Source organism: Crinia signifera, chromosome 2 (genome assembly GCF_055691185.1).
Source record: "Crinia signifera chromosome 2, ASM5569118v1, whole genome shotgun sequence".
Classification (NCBI taxonomy): Eukaryota; Metazoa; Chordata; class Amphibia; order Anura; family Myobatrachidae; genus Crinia; species Crinia signifera.
Window position 1 is genome coordinate 180934895 of NC_139218.1, and position 20569 is coordinate 180955463.

Below are 20569 nucleotides of genomic sequence, written 5' to 3' on the forward strand. Positions count from 1 at the left end.
TAAACTCTATATTTTGTACTACAGAAAGATATAATCTGTGGCTGAATCCATAGTTCAAAAAAGAACAAATTAAGAGAAATATAAGTAGAAACATAACATCAAGTTAACATAATATGTATTCAATATACATTTTATTAGACAAGCTTAACATAACCCAAACATAATTTAGCAATCTGTATTTTTTAGCATTCCGTGATAGTTCTAATAATTTGGCCTCGTGTTAAGTGAGTTTCGATAATTTAGGAAAAGTAGTTCTAGAAATGACCAAATGTCTTCCAACTGAGACAATCCAGTTCCAGCATTCGTAGTATGATGTATTTTTCTATTTGAACTATGTGTGAAAAGCAACCAAATTAATTATAATGTTAGAAAAGGTTTTTCACTGATAAGACTGGTATTGTTTGCATTCTAAAAATATATAGTCATTATAAAGCTCCATGAAAGCTCAACGCTGACTTAACCCTCCACAATCTTTCATTATATAAAGTATAATGGGGTGTTCATGATTGATATATTATACCCCATGTCTAAGACTATGCTATCTGTGCATGTACATTCCTCAAAATACATTCTCTACCATGTTCTCTACCTTGCTGCCGTCCACCCGTTGCCACACCTTTCTCCAGGACCTCCAACCACTGCAAAGCTATAATTATCTATCATTTACATACAGTACAGTACAACCTTTCGGTCATAAAGCCTCCAGGCCTCATTGTGAAGGGGGGAGGCTGGACTCTTGCACCAGCTGACGGACACTGTAGTAGGATAGTCCAAGGCCCATAAGGGCAAGAAGAAGAGCAAGGTGATTCACTAGTCTGTCCTTTGGCTCTGTTGCCAATTCTCCAGAAACCTGCAGCTAAAATAAACATGATATAGCTAAGATCAGATACCCATGCATGTGACATAGAGCATATTTTACAGTCCGATCTGTATCACACATTGATAGTTCTGTATAATTTAGAAAACATGATACATGAAATGTATTTCTGTGGTAAAAATAATAACCGAAAATCTTCTAACTTCATATTTTGCTTCTGCATGTGATGTCTTCATTTTCTGAAAACGTATACTTGTCAGTCACTGTAATAGAACAATTGCCTATATATACATATAGATAGTACCTGCAGCAGACGGAAGTACCCAGGGGTGAGGCGTCCAAGGCGGATTAACATTTTGAGAGCCGGGTCTTTTATACAGGATTTACTGTTCGGGAATCGGCAGTAGGTTGTCTGATAAAGAGTACTGTGGAAGAATGTTGCATTTTGTAAATACAGATTTCTGAATACATATTACATACAATACTAAAGTCACTGAGCAATGAGTCTATGCACAAAATCTATCTTAAATTTTAACATTACAGCACCTACCTGTTTCATTAGTTGCCTCTTCTATTATACTTGTTTGTGCTTGTTAAGTACTGTTGCTTAAGATCACTTTTTCTTACGTCCTGTGTCCCTTATTTTTAAGGTTTATATTATACCGTTTCCCTTAGAGGTGTAACTTACGTGTGCCTGTACTACATTTCCTTTCTCTTGAATGATCGGCAATGGCTAGCCATTCTACCTGCAAAAACGTGTCCCCATTTCACCTTATCCACGCAGTCCAGTGTCGTCTCCTCTAAATATGTTTGCTTTCTGGCTAAAAGGGCGATAGATGCTGCGGTCCTCCATTTATCCACCCCTTAAGACCATCCCCCTTGTTATAACCTCCTCAACGCAGCCCCTCCCAAAAAAAAGAACAGCTGTCAGAAGAGATCAAGCCAGTGGATGTGAAAAACAGCCAGAGGGTAGAATGTGGGTAAAACAGCTTGGGAGAGGAGAGAACGAGAAAGGAAACACAATATAACTATTTCAGCATTTTTAGATTTGCGTTTGCCATCTTTACATTATGTTTACAAATGTAGATTTATGAGATTGTAGAGTAAGTACTGATGTTTTAAGGAATTGCAAATGTGTTTTATTGAAATACTTTTAACAAGTCGATATGCTTGCCAATGGAGAAATTGACCGCAAGTCCATTATTATCACTAATGAGGTTGATTCATTTTAACACATTTTTCCAGATGAACAGTATGCGTGGACATATTCATTACTGCTAGTATAGCTGTGTAGAATAAATGGTGTAGGGCAATTCGCCTCCGTCAAAAAAGTCCAGTTTTTTCAGTGTCAAACCTAAATAAATCATAGACCTAGAATATGGAACAACAAATTACATCACAAAGCAGATATGTAAATAATAAAAAAAAAAAGAGTATTGTTTTATATCCTGTGAGGGAATATTTTAATAATTTTCAGTTGCTTGATTAAATTTATAGCCATTTAATCTGTAATCATCCACTGGATCTCTAATCTTCTATATCAGGGGTCTTCAACCCATGGCCCGCGGGCCACTCGTGGCCCGCGAAGCTGATCTCAGTGGCCCCCTGCCTGCCGGCCCACCATGCATAGGATTTTTTTTTTTAAGTAAAAGAAAATGCTGCCGAGGGAGGCAGTGTAATGGAGTCCCCTTGGGTGCCGCCTACCCGATTTCTATTGGCTGCAGGCAGGGCAGAGGAGTGGATCCAGCGCGGCTGAGGGAGGAGGAGGCACGTCTGGTCACGAGCTGGGGAGTTGGGACCTGGCGAAGCTGCGGGAGGAGGAGACGCAGCTGGCGGGAGCATGGGACCCGGCACTGGAACTGCAGGAGGAGGAGGCACAGCTGGCGGTGGGGACCCGGCAAAACTGCAGGAGGAGGCATGGATGGTGGAAGCAGGTGACCCGTCAAAGCTGCAGGAAGAGGAGGTACATCTGGCGGGAGCAGGGGACCTGGCAAAGCTGCAGGCATTACTGGGGGCATTACTGGGAGCATTGTGTGTGAGGGGAACTGCTGGGGCATTGTGTGTGAGGGGCACTGCTGGGGCATTGTGTGTGAGGGGCACTGCTGGGGCATTGTGTGTGAGGGGCACTGCTGGGGCATTGTGTGTGAGGGGCACTGCTGGGGCATTGTGTGTGAGGGGCACTGCTGGAACATTGTGTGAGGGGCGCATTGTGTGTGAGGGGCACTGCTGGGGCATTGTGTGTGAGGGGCACTGCTGGGGCATTGTGTGTGAGGGGCACTGCTGGGGCATTGTGTGTGAGGGGCACTGCTGGGGCATTGTGTGTGAGGGGCACTGCTGGGGCATCATATGTATAAGCAGGAGTACTGCTGGCATTATGGTCTGTGGCATAATGGGCAGCAGTGTGGGGCATAATGTGCAATGGGCATAATTTTTGTGGATTAATGTGTAATGGTCATCACGGTGCGGCATAATGAGTAATGGGCATTATGGTGTATGACATAATGTACAACAGGTATTACGGTATGTGGCATAATGTCTAATGGACACTATGGTGTGATGCGCAATGTGTAATGGGCATTACGGATAAACAGTGTAACAGTGTATATTGATTTAAGTAGCCTTTCATTGTTTGGGTTTGATCTGTGAGGCATACTATTTCACTGTGTGGGCCTTCATGTTTATATGACATTGTGCAGCCTTCAGTCAACTTAAGCGTGTGAGGACAACGACCATTCCTGCGGTAACCAATGTCTGGTCATGCAGGTTGCAAAAGAGGTGTCAGGTAATTGTTTTCCTGCTAGATCACACTCGTTATAATTAGACCACGCCCCTTATAATTAGGTCACTCCCGTTTTTGGGAGCGCGCCTACGGCGTGTGCAATTTATTCAATATCAAATTATATATGGGGGGGGGCACATATTTTACTGTTTGCACTGGAACCCAAATTGGCTGCTGATAACTATTAGGGTGTGTGTGTGTGGGGTTCTGTGCTGAGTATGGGCGGCTGTGCCAACTATCTATGAAGGACTGTGCTGACGTTATAGGGGAGCTGTGATTCTATGGGGCTGTCCGAAATTCCGTAGGCGATTTTAGTGGCCCTCGGGCTTCACTGGATTTTTTTAGGTGGCCCACGCTGTCTTAAAGGTTGAAGACCCCTGTTCTATATCATCCCTTTTCTGGCAGACATCACAAATTACTAGCATCATGGTATTCATTGTTCAGTTTCTCATTTTCCTAAAGATGCAAGAGTAATTGATAGATATATATCAATCTAAAACAAAAGAAACGGGCGCTCCTTAGTGCAGTTACCAATGATTTAAAAAGAAAATTCTTATTGCACAGACAATCGACAGAAGGGTTGGGGACATGCACCAAAGAGGGCGGCATACAATTACCACTGTCGTACAGCATAAAAGACGGTGCACCAGAATTGGAGCGGTTGCACTTACCTGGACTCCATGATCATGACAATGGAACACAATTAATCAATGTTTCCACATTTTTGTTTATATTTGACATGCAAGGCCCTCTACAATATTCGGTACTTGTTTCCTAGCACGGCCACCACGATTTCTATCGTGGTGGTCGTGTCGGAAAAAATCGTGTCGGTCGCATACCAAAACGCACACGACGCGACCGACGCGATGCACCCGATTTCTCCATAGGCTTCAATGTTAAAATAATTTAACATTGAAGCCTATGGAGAAATCGGGTCCATCGTGTCCATAGGCTTCAATGTTAAATTATTTTAACATTGAAACTGAGTCCATTTAACATAGTAAAAAATGGTAAAAGGGCCAATATGGGCCATTTCTCATTGGGTATGGCCCCGTCATGTGTGTAAAAAATAATGGCCCCCCATTGTGGCCGCCACCCCCAAGATTGACGCGAACCCCAAGCGTGGCGAGCGCAGCGTGCCCGCGAGGGGCGGCGGTGCGCGTCCTCCAACCTTTTCATTCCCCTACTATCCACGTCGGTGTGGAGTTGAGAATAGATTAGTGTGGCGAGCCACCGAGCCCGAAGCGTGGCGAGCGCAGCGACGCTGATACCTTCACAGATCCCTGCGTCCCCTCGCGGACTTCACAGGTATCAGCGTCCCCTCGCGGGGCTCGCCACGCTTCGGGCTCAGTGGCTCGCTGCGCTCGCCACACTAATCTATTCTCAACTCCACGCCGACGTGGATAGTAGGGGAATGAAAAGGTCGGAGGACGCGCACCGCCGCCCCTCGCGGGCTCGCTGCGCTCGCCACACTTCGGGTTTGCGTCAATCGTGGGGGTGGCGGCCACAATGGGGGGCCATTATTTTTTACACACATGACGGGGCCATACCCAATGAGAAATGGCCCTTATTCGGCCTTTTCCCATTTTTTCCTATGTTAAATGGACTCAGTTTCAATGTTAAAATTATTTAACATTGAAGCCTATGGACAAATCGGGTCCATCGCATAGGCTTCAATGTTAAATATTTTAACATTGAAGCCTATGGAGAAATCGGGGGCATCGCGTCGGGACCAATGTTAATGGTCCCGACCAACGCGATGCCATTTTTTACCTTTGCTGGCAAAATGGACCTGATTTCAAAGGAAATTGGGTCCATCGTTGGGATCGTGTACCTTAACTTAAAGGTACACGATCCCAACGATTGTGGCCGTGCTAGGCAACAAGTACCCAATATTTTTTATCTTCGACAGCCTCACGACCGTTACTAAGGGCCTGATTCTGGTAGATACGGTCCCATGCAAATTCACACAGAATCGCAATGTTTTTATTCTGCGCATGCACATTTCTGAGTTCATGTACAGATGTGCGAGCTGCCATGGCAAATAGAGTGTTCTCCAGGCGCTCGCACACAACAGTGTGGATGTGGGGTGGCAGGCCGGGGGATGTGCATGGGAACCCCCAGCGTTTCATGGGCGTTCCCATGAAAATGCTGGGTGTTCTCGTGGTAATGGCCCGATGCCATCACCGGATGTCAGCTTCCCGCCCTGTCCTGCGAGTATCTTAGTTTTCTCTGTACGCTCCACATCATTCGATGGTTGGTGACCATCAAATTATGTGGACCTTGTCCCCTAAGCTGCAAATAGATGTTTATTCAAAACATCCATGCGCAGCCTTGTGGACAAATTTGCTGTGCCAAGGATGGTGGGTGGCAATGCGAGCTGCGAGTGGGCTTAAAAAGACATGCAGCACTGTGAACTTTGCATCGCTGTGTGTCAACCAGAATAAGATTCTAAATCTTTTTTGTGCCACTCAGACCCATATGCACGTGACCTACAATCTGCCCCATAAGCCTCGGTTTAGCTTTATGTTCAATGTAACAAATTTCTATTTACAAGTTGCTCTACGTTTAAATTAATATTTTTATGTTGCATGGGGAAAAAACGCAGTTTTGTCAAATGATGTGTGACAGTAGACTATCTGTAGGAGCGGGTGATATTTTTCAAACCATTTTGAAATAGTCCAGGGTCATTGGTTCCCTACTCTCTTTTATCTCAGACAATACAATTTATTTTTTTACAAGAACAGTAATGTTATGTAGTATTTATTTATTAACAGTTTCTCATATAGCGCACACATATTCCACAGCACTTTACAGAGGATATTTAAACATTCACATCAGTCCCTGCCCTAGTCTAGCTTACAGTCTATATTCCCTACCACATGTACATGCACAAACAGGGTTAATTTGTTGGGAGCCAATTAGCCTACCAGTATATTTTTGGATTGTGGGTGAAAACCCATGAATGTACAGAAAGAATATACAAACTCCGCACAGTTAGAGCCATGGTGGGAATTGAACCCATGACCTCAGTGCTGTGAGGCAGTAGTGCTAACCATTAAACCGTCCATACTGCCCCACTGAAAGTATTTAGCACTATAGTAAACTGATCCCTCTGGTTAATTGATAAAAAAAGGAAAAAAGAAATGGCAGAGCGCTAATCTATATATAATTGAATCTGCTGCTGTCTCTGATAAGGGGACACCCCAGCCCCTTAGACACAGGTGCAAAGAAAAAAACGGTTTCAGAGGCAGCGCTGATTCAAATAATCATTTAAAATTTATTATGGAACAATAAATACAATTTTGTATACAGATACCGGCCGGTACTTCAAATATATAAAATACACATTTAAATCACAAAAATAAAAAATTATAGCAATAATACGTGATACAATTGGTTAGTGGCTTGCTGCAATGAATGGTAATCCACTCTCTTTCACTCCAGTTTTAGTATAGATGTAGTTGTTAATGGATAATGAACAGTTAGCTCTCTTACAGCTTAGTCCAGGTTAGTAAGTTATGGCATGCATGCTTTTATGATTAGAATGGGTTAAATGGTAAAAAACATGGAGGGAATGAATGATGCTCAATTGAGCTATAACCTGCTTCCCTCCGATTCGATCACTCAGTCAGTCTGTGGGGAGATTTTTGTATCCAGCTGCTGATTCCTTGCGGTATATGCAAAACAGCTCCCAGTGTTTGGGTCCACAGGCGGGGGTGCGATAGCGGAGGTAGGAAATATGCAGGAAGGCACAATGCAGGAAGGCACAATGAAGTAGCGGTCAGCGTCTGGTCTCCTTAACGCGTTTCTCGGCCTGTCACGCTCGGCCGCTTCATCAGAAGGACGTAGATGTAGTGCGCCCCCGTCGCTCAGATTTTATGGCGTTCAGGGCTTAGTGTGCGCTTGCGCTGTTAGGACTTCTCCAAGCCTCGTTTTCGTTCAGACGCGCCAAGCGTCCATATTGCGTTCCATTCACGCTCACACCTCGTTTTCGCAAATGCGGAAGTGTTCATTTGGTAAGCGTCTTTGAAAATCATATGTGTATTGTTATACACTCACACCTCGTTTTCATATGAGGATTCACATTGGTGGATTAAAAATCACGTGTGTCACTTCTATAAAGAATATTATATGCAGCATTTTAATTTTCAGTCCGTTTTTCTTATATATATATATTAATTCAGCAGGTGTATATATACATAAACTAAATAATTCACAGATGAAAATTCTTCAGAAATATATATAGAATTGAAAGCACACTAACATGATCTCAAAGAAAAAATATATACATAAAAAAACTATGTATACACACACAAATTTACACTAATCTAACACAATAAAATGAATTAAAATCTTACTTTTATCATAGGAATGTCGCCATTATTGCATTTACTCATTTATATATATTTATGTTGTTTTTATTAGATAGTCACAATAATTGTCTTGATCATAATTAATTAATTTATCTTAAGCAGAGTATAGCAGTAATTAATAATTCTTTCTAGCATACTGTTATTAATGAACTAATTTATTATCAGTTTTAATAATTTTTAATTGTCAAAACATGACACATAGTGTGTCGCACATATTGGGAAGAGAGATATATAAAAAAAAATATATATATATATAAAATAAAAAAAATTATATATATATAATAATAAAATAAAAATAATAATAATAATAATAATAAAAAATCAAAATGAGAATAATAATAAAAATAAAAATAAATATAATAAAGATTTTTCTGGGGCTTTTTAGGTTTTTTTTGCTTACAATAAACAAGTATTACAGGAGAAGGGGGATATACATAGTCACATCATATGAAACTTAGGTACATGTGAGTTATCCGGACGCCCGATTTCAAAATCGGGTCGGATCGGGCACATCGCATCGCATCGCATGCGACCATCGGATGCGATGCGATGCGATGCGATGCGATGACCCGATTTTTCCATAGGAATCAATGTTAAAATGGACTGAGTCCATTTTAACATGGAATTCAATGGGAAAAAGGGGTCCTTTTCATACCCCTACTATCCAAGTGGGCATGGAGTTGGATATAAACCTGTGGCGAGCGTAGCGAGCCACCGAGCCCGAAGCGTGGCGAGCGTAGCGAGCCCCGCGAGGGGACACGGAATACCGTCCCCTCGCGGGGCTCGCTTCGCTCGCCACGCTTCGGGCTCGGTGGCTCGCTACGCTCGCCACAGGTTTATATCCAACTCCATGCCCACTTGGATAGTAGGGGTATGAAAAGGACCCCTTTTTCCATAGGAATCATTTTAACATTGATTCCTATGGAAAAATCGGGTCATCGCATCCGATGGTCGCATGCGATGCGATGCGATGCGATGCGATATCGCATTGCATCGCATCTGATTGTATGCCTTAACTTAAGGCATACAATCAAAAAATCGGGCGTCCAGATAACTCACAAGTACCGAAACTTAATAGCAAGTGCTTAGTATAGTATAGATAGATGTTCTTAATGTTAACATCAATTCTTGCATCATCTAATAGGGGACAATATACATGAATCCATAGGGCGGAAAAGAAGGGAGAAAACGAAAAAGATATGTTTGGCATGCCAAACCATGTGTCACAGGGAGTTATACATACAGAAATTCTATACCTTAAATCATATATTATTAAGTTCTACACAGTCATTAAGACCCTTAGGAATTAATGTGGCTAATCTAAAGATCCAGTACGCCTCCCTACGACACAGGTTTCCAAACCTATCTCCTCCTCTTATTGTTTTCTTTATTTGTTCTATAGCTTTTATTTGTACTTTATTTACACAATTTTCTTGACAAGAGGAGATGTGTTTGGAAAGAGGGTGCGTACGGATACCTCCCAATATATTCCTTCTATGTTCGAGGTATCTAGTATGTAGGCTTCTCGTGGTACGCCCCACATACTGCAGTCCACAGGCGCAGTCTATTACATAGACTACGAATGTGGATCTGCAGTTAAGATGTCCTTTGATTTTGAATTTTTCTTTAGTTTCATAGGACTCAAATTCGATACTCTTTTTATTTCCTGCTGTCTGGCATGTGTAGCATTTATGGTTACCGCATTTATGATAACCTTCAGGTAGTGGTGGGAGCCAGTTTTTTATATTAGGTTCTATAGACGGGGTTTTTGGCATAGAGAAGTGGCTTGACACTAGTTTGGATTTCAAGTTTTCAGCTTTGCGGAAGATAACTTTTCCGCCTTGTTCTATTACATCCTTCAAAAGGTTGTCTTGCAATAGAATTTTACTATTTCTGTTTACAATTTTTTTAATCTCATAAGCAAAGCTGTTATATTGTGTCACGAATGATACACTTCTCTCATTATTCTGATATTCTTCACGGGAGGAATTTTTTCTATTTTTACCAGTTTTTTTGTTTTCTCTATCTATTAGTAAATTTTCTCTATCTATCTGTTTCACCTCTTCATAGGCCTGATCTAACAATTGATTTGGGTACCCTTGATCTTTAAATGAATTAATTAGCCCTTTGGCTTGTTTATGAAAAGCTTGTTCGGTCGAACAGTTACGTCTAATTCTTACCATTTGGCTTTTAGGAATATTGGTTTTCCATTGTGTAGCGTGTGAACTTGTAAATTCTAAATATCTACTTTGGTCAACAGGTTTTATATAAGTTTCTGTGTCCAGCTTATTTTTATTTTTATTGGCCGAGAGCGCTATATCCAGGAAATTAATTTGTGTGGGGTGAAGATTAAGGTTGCATTAAAGGGTAGGGCTAAATATGGTATGTGTAATTTAACTTTTAACCCTTTGAGTGCCAAGGGAGTTTGTCAAAATAGGTGTAAAGTGCCAAGGAAACCTTTTTATTAACCATTTGAGTGCTTTGAGCGATGCTGGCATTTTTAGCAGACATTTTAAGGATCTCCCACAGCAACTTTGGTGAGTCAAAGTGTTGAGAAAGACATGATGCTACATTCTTAGGGTTCTACTGATCATTCAATTGTTACATTGAACTTTTGTAAAGAGTGCACCAATGCAGGCTAAAGAAAGATAACTGGTACCACTTTGTAGTTAGCCAGCATTGATACACTTAGGGGCTTATTCTGATTGACTTGAAGAGGCACAATCACTCTCTAATGGAAAAACCATTTGCATTGCAGGTGGGGCTGATGTAACACGTGCAGAGAGAGTTAGATTTGGGTGGGGTTTGTACTTACATAGAAACATAGAATTTGACGGCAGATAAGAACCATTTGGCCCATCTAGTCTGCCCCTTTTTTTTACCCTTCAGGTAAACTCAACCCTTTTTAATCCTTATTTCTTTGTAAGGATATTCATATGCCTATCCCAAGCATGTTTAAATTGTTCTACTGTCTTAGCCTCTACCATCTCTGATGGGAGGCTATTCCACTTATCCACTACCCTTTCTGTGAAGTGATTCTTTCTAACATTTCCCCTGAACCTACCTCCCTCTAGTTTCAGTGCATGTCCTCGTGTTTTATTACTTGTTTTCCTTTGAAGTTAATTTCCCACCTGTACTATGTTAAAACCCTTGATATATTTGAAGATTTCTATCATGTCCCCCCTTTCCATTCTCTGATCCAAACTATACATGTTAAGATCTTTTAGTCTATCCAGGTAAGTTTTGTGATGTAGGCCATGAACCATTTTAGTTGCCCTTCTTTGTACACTCTCCAATGTATTTATATCCTTCTGAAGATATGGTCTCCAGAACTGGACACAGTATCCCAGATGAGGCCGTACCAATGACCTATAAAGTGGCATTATTACGTCTTTTTTTCTGCTACTGATTCCTCTACCTATGCAACCAAGCATCTGACTAGCCTTCCTCATTGCTTTGTTACATTACCTCCCTGCTTTTAAGTCACTTGAAATAGTGACTCCTAGATCCCTCTCTTCCTCAGTAGTTTCCATTATAGTACCCTTGATACTATATTGAGCCTTTGGGTTTTTGAGTCCCAAATGCATAATTTTGCATTTTTTAGCATTAATCTGTAGTTGCCATTCTCTTGACCAATTCTCAAGTTTACTTAGATAATCAGTCATTTGATTAACCCCTCCTGGTGTGTCTACTCTGTTGCATATCTTTGTGTCATCTGCAAAAAGGCATACTTTCCCTTCAATACCATTTGCAATGTCACTAACAAAGATATTAAAGAGCACTGGTCCAAGTACAGATCCCTGGGGTACTCCACTGGTAACATGTCCCTCCATAGAATGCACTCCATTTACTACAACTGTCTGTTTCCTATCCTGCAACCAGGTTCTTATCCATTTAATTGTTTTATAATCCAATCCCACACTTTCAAGTTTATTTAGCAGCCTGCGATGTGGGACAGTGTCAAATGCCTTACTAAAGTCTAGATATGCCACATCTACAGCCCCCCCTTCATCTAGTATTTTGGTCACGGATTCAAAAAAGTCAATGAGACTTGTTTGGCATGATCTCCCTGCAGTAAAACCATGCTGTTTTGGATCCTGTAAGTTGTTTAATTTAAGATATTCCACTATTCTTTCTTTTAATAGTGTTTCCATTATTTTCCCTACTACTGATGTAAGGCTCACTGGTCTGTAGTTACTTGCTTCTTCTTTGCTTCCACTTTTGTGCAGTGGAATTACATTTGCTTTTCTCCAGTCCTCTGGAACTGCACCTGTATCTAGTGACTGGTTGAATAAATCTGTTAATGGCGCTACCAACACATCTTTTATTCTTTTAGTATCCTTGGATGCACTCCATCTGGCCCCATTGATTTATCCACTTTCAGTCTTGAAAGTTCTGTTTCTCCCTAGTAAATGTACTTCCATCTACCTTATTTTTATGAATGTCCTTGCAACTTAACTGTGGTCCCTTGCCTTCTCCTTCTATAGTGAATACGGAGCAAAAGTAATTATTTAGATGATCTGCAATTGCCTTCTCTCCCTCCACCAAATTCTCAGTGTCTGTCCGCAGTCTTATTATTCCTCCATTTGATTTTCTCCTTTCACTTATATATTTAAAAAAAGTTGTGTTTCTACTGACTGAGCCATTTTCTCCTCAGCTTGTGCCTTGGCACGCTTGATCACTTTCTTAGCCTCTTTGCGTCTGGCAAGATACACTTCTTTGTCATTATTATTTTGAGTCTGCTTGTATGTCCAAAAGGCCATCTTTTTTGCTTTTACACTAGTTGATACCTCTTTAGTAAACCACACTGGCTTCCTTTTCCTGGTACTTTTCTTAACCCTTTTGATACAAAGGTCCGTTGCCTTTAGTATTGCACTTTTTAATTTTTTCCACCTCTCCTGCACTCCTTTCAAATTCCTCCAATCCGCTAATGAGTCGCTTAAACATCTCCCCATTTTTGCAAAGTCAGCCTTCCTAAAATCCAACACCTTAGTTTTTGTGTGACTGGAGTTGGACCCTGCCTTGATACTAAACCATACTGCTTCAAACTCATATCTATATTGCAGTGTAAAAATAAAGCAGCCAGTATTTACCCTGCACATAAACAATAAAACACCCAAATCTAACTCTCTCTGCACATGTTGCATCTGCCCCACCTGCAGTGCATATGGTTTTGTCCATTAGAGTCATTGTGCCTTTCTGAGTGAATCAGAATAACCCCCTTAATCCTAGCACAAAGTTATATATTTTTGTTTTGGTCCATTCCCTGTATGCTCTTGTAAAATGACCATGCAAGTGCTGTTTGGCGTAAGTGATAAATACTGGAAGGACTTCTGCTTTTACCCTCTGGTTTCCATGTGTGTGAATTACATTCATAAAAATAAGGAAACAATTAAATGGAGGGAACAGCGTTGCTCCATTGAATGTTAAAATAAAATAGTTAGTATGATTTATATTGTAGAAGCTGATGTGTGAAAGAGTGGAGAATTAGGCAGTCAGCTTGTACTTATCATTTTATATTATGTACTTGATAAATGCTACCTTAAAGCTGATTTGTTACTAGGGAAACTTGTCCATTGGTCCACTTCTCCATTTTTGTTCAGTGCTTGAGACCTCAATCCATAAAGCCCTGTACAAACTAGCTGACTAGCAGCACCACCGGTATATCGATGCCGCTGGTCAAACAGGTGACCGATATTGCTCAGTGACATCAATGGGTCTACGGTTGGGCATGCAGTTGCTGACAATATAGTCAGATTGAGCTGCATGCACAGATGACGATGGGGGGAGAGCTTAATTAACGTATGCGTAAGAGCGCATCAGTAACTACATTGATCATACACACTACACTTTTTTTTAAAGTTATAAGAGCTGTTCTGACCGATATCTCTTTTTAAAAAATTGTGCAGTGTATATGAGCAGAAGTCTTCCCTTACCTATGCTTGTTCTCTGTTCTAAGGTGAACAATTAAGGCCGCCATACACTATGCGATTTGGGCCCGATTTGACCCGATTCGGAGGAATCGGGCCAAATCGCATGTGCAGACATCCCATCCGACCCGATGCGCAGTCCCGTGCGCATCGGGTCGGATTCGGGAGGTCGGACGGGCTGCACATAACAGTTGTTAAATCTTATTTGCAGCCCAAGGCGGGCAGGGGACGCAGCGTATAGTATGTGCGGTGGAGGGAGCCGAGCTAGAGAGGCGGGGGGGATGCCGCAAATAGATACTTCCAGGCGGTGAACGCCGCAAGGGGATCAGAGACAGAGACCGGGTAGCGTAGGGGAAGCCGGGCACATAGAAATGAATGGACAGCCAGTAATTGGCTGAGAGCTCTCTGTCTGAGAGAGCTCTCAGCCAATCACTGACTGTTAATTCATTTCTATGTCCGCCCGCTGCTGCCTGGCTTTCCCTACGCTACCCGGTCTCTGCTCTCTGGTCCCCTCGCGGAGTTCACCGCCTGGACCAGTGCGCCCACTGCCTCCCCTGCCTGGCTCCCTGCTTGCAGTCCCCCGCTCGGCATCTGGCTCCCTCCACCGCCGGTTCTACAGGCTGCGTCCGCTGCCTGCTTGCAGCCCCCATGCCCTGCTCAGCTCCCGGCTCCCGCTGACAGCAGCTCCCCGGGGGGACTGCATGTGATAAATCGCATGCGATTTATCACATGCAAAACCTGGCACATCAAGTGCCAAATCGTATGTGACCCCCCCAGGGGAGTTGTCAGTAGATTAGGTCCGACTTGTCCTTCGGACAAGTTGGCCTAATGTATGGGGGCCTTTAGAGCAAACAGATTGGTGTACCAATCATCTTACTATTTTATTTATTTCTCGTATATAAATTGGAAAAAAGAAATGGAGGTGGTGGATCGCTGTCTAATAAAATTATAAGTAGTTGACCAATTGGGTATTACATTATTATTTTAATATACCGTAACATGGAAAAAGATGAAATAAAAATAAAACACAAGTAAAAACACAATTGTTTAAGATAAAATTCAAATAAGACAATATTCACCCCTACATAGGACCTCAATGTGGAATTGGAAATAAGTCTCACTTGTTCCTGGTGATGCTCTCCTGTTTAGAATTGATTATGGAATATGCTGGAGTGGCCGGTGTCCATAGATCTGAATTGGAGCCGGATGTAATGTTCTCCCCTCATGAGGAAAGATGGCACACGTCTCACGGAATGGAGGGTCTCCCAGAATTATCAGGTGGTGGTGTCCCTTGGGGATGCAGTCAATTTGCCGGCGGTCGGGATCCCGACACTGGAATCCCGACCGCCGAAATCCCGAAACTTTCTCCCTCCGTGGGTGTCCACGACACCCATAGAGGGAGAATAAAATAGCGTGGCGAGCGTAGCGAGGCACCAGGCCCGCTGCGTGGCGAGCGCAGTGAGCCCGCAAGGGGGGGCGCTCCACGTCCCCCCCCATGTCGGGATTTAGGGGGTCGGGATTCCGACCGCCGGGATTCTGACCGCCGGGATTCCGACCGCCGGCATTACATATCGGATCCGTTCCTTGTTTATAAAATCCAGTGTCTTTGCTTGAATAAAGGAGAACTGGTCCAAATTGAGATAAGGTAATTGTAATCCATAGGGTCCAGTATAGGGTGTGCGGCTAACGCGTTTCGTCATCAACAGATGACTTTATCAAAGGCATGCTGCTATTAGATCCAGCATGGGGTTTTATACTGTCTTACAGGAAGTACAACATTTGACCTCAGTCAGCAGTTACCCAATTGGTCATATAAAAAAATGAACAAAATCCACTATAGTATTGGTTGTGCGGATAGTAGGAAGAACAGTATATAAATTGGTAAAGTTCTGAATTGTTGTGATCTCAGGTTTTGTGTAAACAATTTCTCGGAGTGTCTTAAGGCCCCATCCACTAGTGAGAGGTATGGCATGTGGTACCCTGGCAGCACCCGATGTATCGCATGCAATCCTAGTCATGGCTGCGGGGTCCAATACATCCTTTAGCATCTGCCATTGTGATGCAATGTGCCCCGGAATGTGCCTCGCATGGCAATCACAGGAAAAGTACAAGCAATGTGACACTTTTCATGTGATCCTTCGCAACAATCTGTCAGAATCGCAGAACTAGTGGAGGGGGGCATTATAGGATCTATTGGGCAAATTTACTAATCCTTTGTGAGTTCTAAAGTGAAGAGAGATAAAGTACCTATCAATCAGCTCCTAAGTACCATGTTACAGCAGTATTAGAAAAATAGCTTTATCTCTCCACTTTATCACTTTCCAAAGGCTAAAGATGGGTACACGCTAGACACTATGTCGTCTCATCTGGCAGATTAGCCTGGAATATTGGACACTAGTGTGTACCTGCTATGTTGCTGACAATATGCACTCCTGTGCATTATCAGCGACATCCTCCGTCAGATGCTGATGATGATGGTAGTGCTGCTGCTGAATGTCAATGCCAATGCCTGGTCCTGTCACGGCTGATGTCACTTGGTACACACATCACCCAGTGTGTACTCTGCTTTAGTACATCTACCCTTATGTTCTAAGCCTTAGAGAGTGATAAAGTGCACAAAGGTAAAGTATCAACCAACAAGCTCCTAAATGCCATGTTACAGGCTGTGTTTGAACAAATTAGAGCTGATCGGGTGGTATTTTTGCTCTGTTCACTTTATCTCTCTCCAAGGCTTAGAACATTGGACCCTTAGGCCTGTAGTTATTTTACAGTCCAGTGGTGTAGTCTGTGCTATAGCTTGTAGCCAGTGCAAACACTTGTTAAGGAACCGGTAAAACTTGAGTTATGTTCAGGAATCCTGCTCAATATATTCTCTGGCCTTGAGCAATTAAGTCAGTTTGTATTTTTGTTATAATAAAAAGAGTAAATTTATGAATCCACAAAAGTGATTGTTTAAAAGAAAAAGACTAGCTCATAATGTCTTTGTAAGATAAACTTCTATAAATATAATGTGAAATTAAGACAAATCCATTAAGTATTTATTATTATTATTATTATTATTATTTATTAGCAGTTTCTTATATAGCGCACACATATTCTGCAGCGCTTTACAGAGAATAATTGAACATTCACATCAGTCCCTGCCCCAGTGGAGCTTACAATCTATATTCCCTAACACATGTACATGCACATCAAAAACCGGGGCAAGGGGATGGGATGGTCGGTCGCACAGGGTTGTAAGGGTTAATTTTCTGAATGGACCCTCAATAAAAATTTATTAGAATTCCGTATGTAGTATTGAGAGGGTATGCTACCACTGGACATGCAGAAATTGAATACCAGGGACATGGTACATGCACACACAGACATTCTAGGGTTATTTTTTGTTGGAAGCCAATTAACCTACCTGTATATTTTTGGATTGTGGGAGGAAACCGGAGTACCCGGAGTAAACCCAAGCAAGCACGGGGAGAATATACAAACTCTGCACAGTTAGAGCCATGGTGGGAATTGCACCCATGACCTCAGTGCTGTGAGGCAGTAATGCTAACCATTACACCATCTGTGCTGCCCAATGGCTCTTATGGATCTGTGTGTGTACCGCATCCCCCTCGCTGCGCTCGGCACACTATTTTATTCTCTCTCCAATCCCTAGTGGATGATAGGGCATGAAATACCGCCTGTCGGCACATGCCAACTGAAAATTTTGTAAAAAAGTGCATGTTTACTTTTTTCATGTCGACCTTTTCCACGTCGACATTTTGACCATGTCGGTCATTAGACCCTGTCGACCTATTGTGTGTCGACCTTTAAACCCTGTCGACCTTTTGACCCTGTCAACCTTTTGACTGTCGACCATTAGTGGTCAACCATATGAATGTCTATCATGAGTCAGTCTATGATCAGTCTGGATACCAAATAAAATCACTGCCCCCCACCCCCCAAGCATCTACACACCTGGCAGACCCACTTGGTTAAAAGGAAGCTGGAAATTAACTTTGGTTATGGCATGCAATGGGACCCGATTTGAGCCTTTTCCCGGGCGTGAGTATACAATTTTAATATCGCATCACAAGCCATTATAATGGCATGCGATGCGACGCGATCATGCCCGATTTGGGCTTATTCCCATGTTAAAGGCCCACCAGACCCGATTTTTAATTGTGTACCCACCTTGATGGGTAATTACTATGTCAAATGCCCCCCCATTGTTAACGCCACCCCACTATCAACGCCAACCCGAAGTGTGGCAAGCGCAGCGGTACGCGTCCTCCGACCTTTTCATACCCCCACTATCCACGTCGGCGTGGAGTTGATTTTATATAGTGTGGCGAGCCCGAAGTGTGGTGAGCGGACGCGGAATATATGTGAAGTCATCCGCGTCCCCTCGCGGGTCTCGCTGCGCTCGCCACGCATCGTCATCTCCACACCGACGTGGATAGTGGGGGTATGAAAAGTTCGGAGGACGCTTACCACCGCCGCTCGCCACACTTCGTGTTTGCGTTGATAGTGGGGTGGCGTTAACAATGGGGGGGCATTTAACATAGTCATTACCCATCAGGGTGGGTGTACAATTAAAAATTGGGTCGGGGGGGGGGTATTTAACATAGGAATCAGGCATCTGGGTGCCTGTGCGATTAAAAATCGGATCCAACCGCGTCGCATCGCATGCGATGCGATGCAATTTTTTGGTTGTACAATGCCCTACGATGGAAAATGTGGGCGCCGTGATAATACACAAGTACCTTAACTTTTTAACTATTCTATGGCAACACAGTTTCTGTAACATAATATATGGATCATGTATGTATTATAAAGTAAAATGCAGATGATATAGCTTATTAAGTATACAAATAACCAAATCGGTCTGCAGACAGTGTTTTGGAAAATAAGGGGAAGTATTTATCCTGCTCATGTTGCATGACCTTACCCTATAGAAGAGAACCCATAAATAATAATACAGATGATCCTATTGCAAACAGACAAGAGTGATGAGAAATGAAACTTTGCCAAAGACAGACATCGATTCTGTGTGAGATAAATGTACACTGCTGGGTGTATATATTATGAGAGGATTTACAGTACAATAAATAGTAAATGGACTTTAGAATTGTCAGTGAATCAGTGTGACAGATGTCAACAGACAATTTTACACTTACCAAAGTGATCCAGGGGATGAGTCATCAGAGTCAATATCAGTTGATTGGAGAACTGAAGCAACACATATTACAATCTGGGAAATCTATGTCCTAATGTATTTCTCAAACTTAATGATAATTTAGCAGAGTGAGTGTTGCTCAGCTTGTGCTTGTAGAGAGCTGTGCATATCTTGTCAGTGTGTTTCTTTGCAGGCTCTAGTCAAACTTTCAGCAGCCTTTTGGTATGCAAGGGGAGGAGAATGTATGCATATATGTGTGTGTGTGTGTGTGTGTGTGTGTGTGTGTGTATATATATATATATATATAGCTCTATCTTTATAGTGTGAGTGAGACAGGTGTTCTCAAAAGGGCATTATAATTATAAGCTTGTCACATATTGCTACAAAGTTACAACAAATGTTTGCCACTACTTGTTTGCCTGCAACTTTGATGTTTACAATAAAGAAATGTGGCAACAGCTTTTGAATATTTTTAACGACAATATTTTTGTAAAATCACATTATTGAGACATTAAAATAGAATTAGAATACACTACAGTGAGTGGCTACTTTATTTGATACAGCTGTTCATTAGTGCAAATGTCTAATTGGCCAATCATATGGCAGCATGAAGAGATTGTCAAGAGGTTCCCGTATTGTTCAGGCCAAAATGGGAAGCCAATGTGATTCAAGTGATCTTGACATTGGAATGCTTGTTTTTGTCAGGTGAGGTGGTGATTTGTGTATCCTGGAAACTTCTGTTCTCCTAGAATTCATGTAAAAGAGTCTATAGATTTTACAGAGAATAGATAACAAAGCCCAAAAAACTTTCAGTATGCAGCAGTTCTTTGGACTAAAATGCCTTGTTAATGATAAAGGTCAGAGGAGAATGGCCAAGCTGGTTCAAGCTGACAGGAAGGCGTCAGAATATCAAATAAACATATTGTCACATTTCGTGAGCTGGAAGCACCAGCTGGAGTGTAACAGAGGCTGGGTGCTTTAATGTAGGGCTGTTGCATGAACGACAGAATGGAGTGAAGCAATTTAATAAAATTAAACCTTTTTAATTAAGATACTGCGGTACAAAGATAAGGAGGATGGCACAATGAAATAACTGTAGATATTGATTTGAAGAAGTCCAATTGTAATCTTTTGCTGAATGAGGTCGTGGCTGCCGGAATACCAGGGATACTGACCATGGATATTGACCGTCAGGATACAGGAGGAAGATGACACCTTTTGGGGTGTTTAACCTTGTCCTTGTCCTAAATGGCGGCAGAGGAATTCTGTGGACGGATATGGTGGATTAGTGGACGACCAGCAGAGAAGATCAGGATAGACTTCACCCAGGAGTTCGGAGAGTCAGCCTGCAGCGGATACTGCAGGAATTGCCAGGGATGCACAACGATGCTATCTAGTGGACAACATTGTACTGACTGCCGGTCTGGCCCGGCTAGTCAGTATTTAAGGGTTGAGCTGAAGAATGATTGGCTGCCCGAGTGACATCACGATTGGAGCCGCACAGCATAG

General features: G+C 42.3%; 1 protein-coding gene across 2 annotated transcripts; it reads right to left on the reverse strand.

Moving 5' to 3' along the window:
- Positions 1-20: 20 nt before the first annotated feature.
- On the reverse strand, positions 21-19231 carry ZNF593OS (ZNF593 opposite strand). Of its 2 annotated transcripts, none has more exons than XM_083173274.1 (3): positions 19062-19231; positions 1122-1242; positions 21-856 (listed from the first exon to the last, which is right to left on the reverse strand). In XM_083173274.1, exons 2-3 carry the CDS (start codon positions 1170-1172, stop codon positions 710-712), a joined length of 198 nt encoding a protein of 65 aa, XP_083029400.1. In that variant the 5' UTR covers positions 1173-1242; positions 19062-19231; the 3' UTR covers positions 21-709. The 2 variants fall into 2 exon arrangements, with proteins under 2 accessions (XP_083029400.1, XP_083029399.1); XM_083173273.1 differs by lacking the exon at positions 19062-19231 and adding an exon at positions 1368-1683.
- Positions 19232-20569: the final 1338 nt, after the last annotated feature.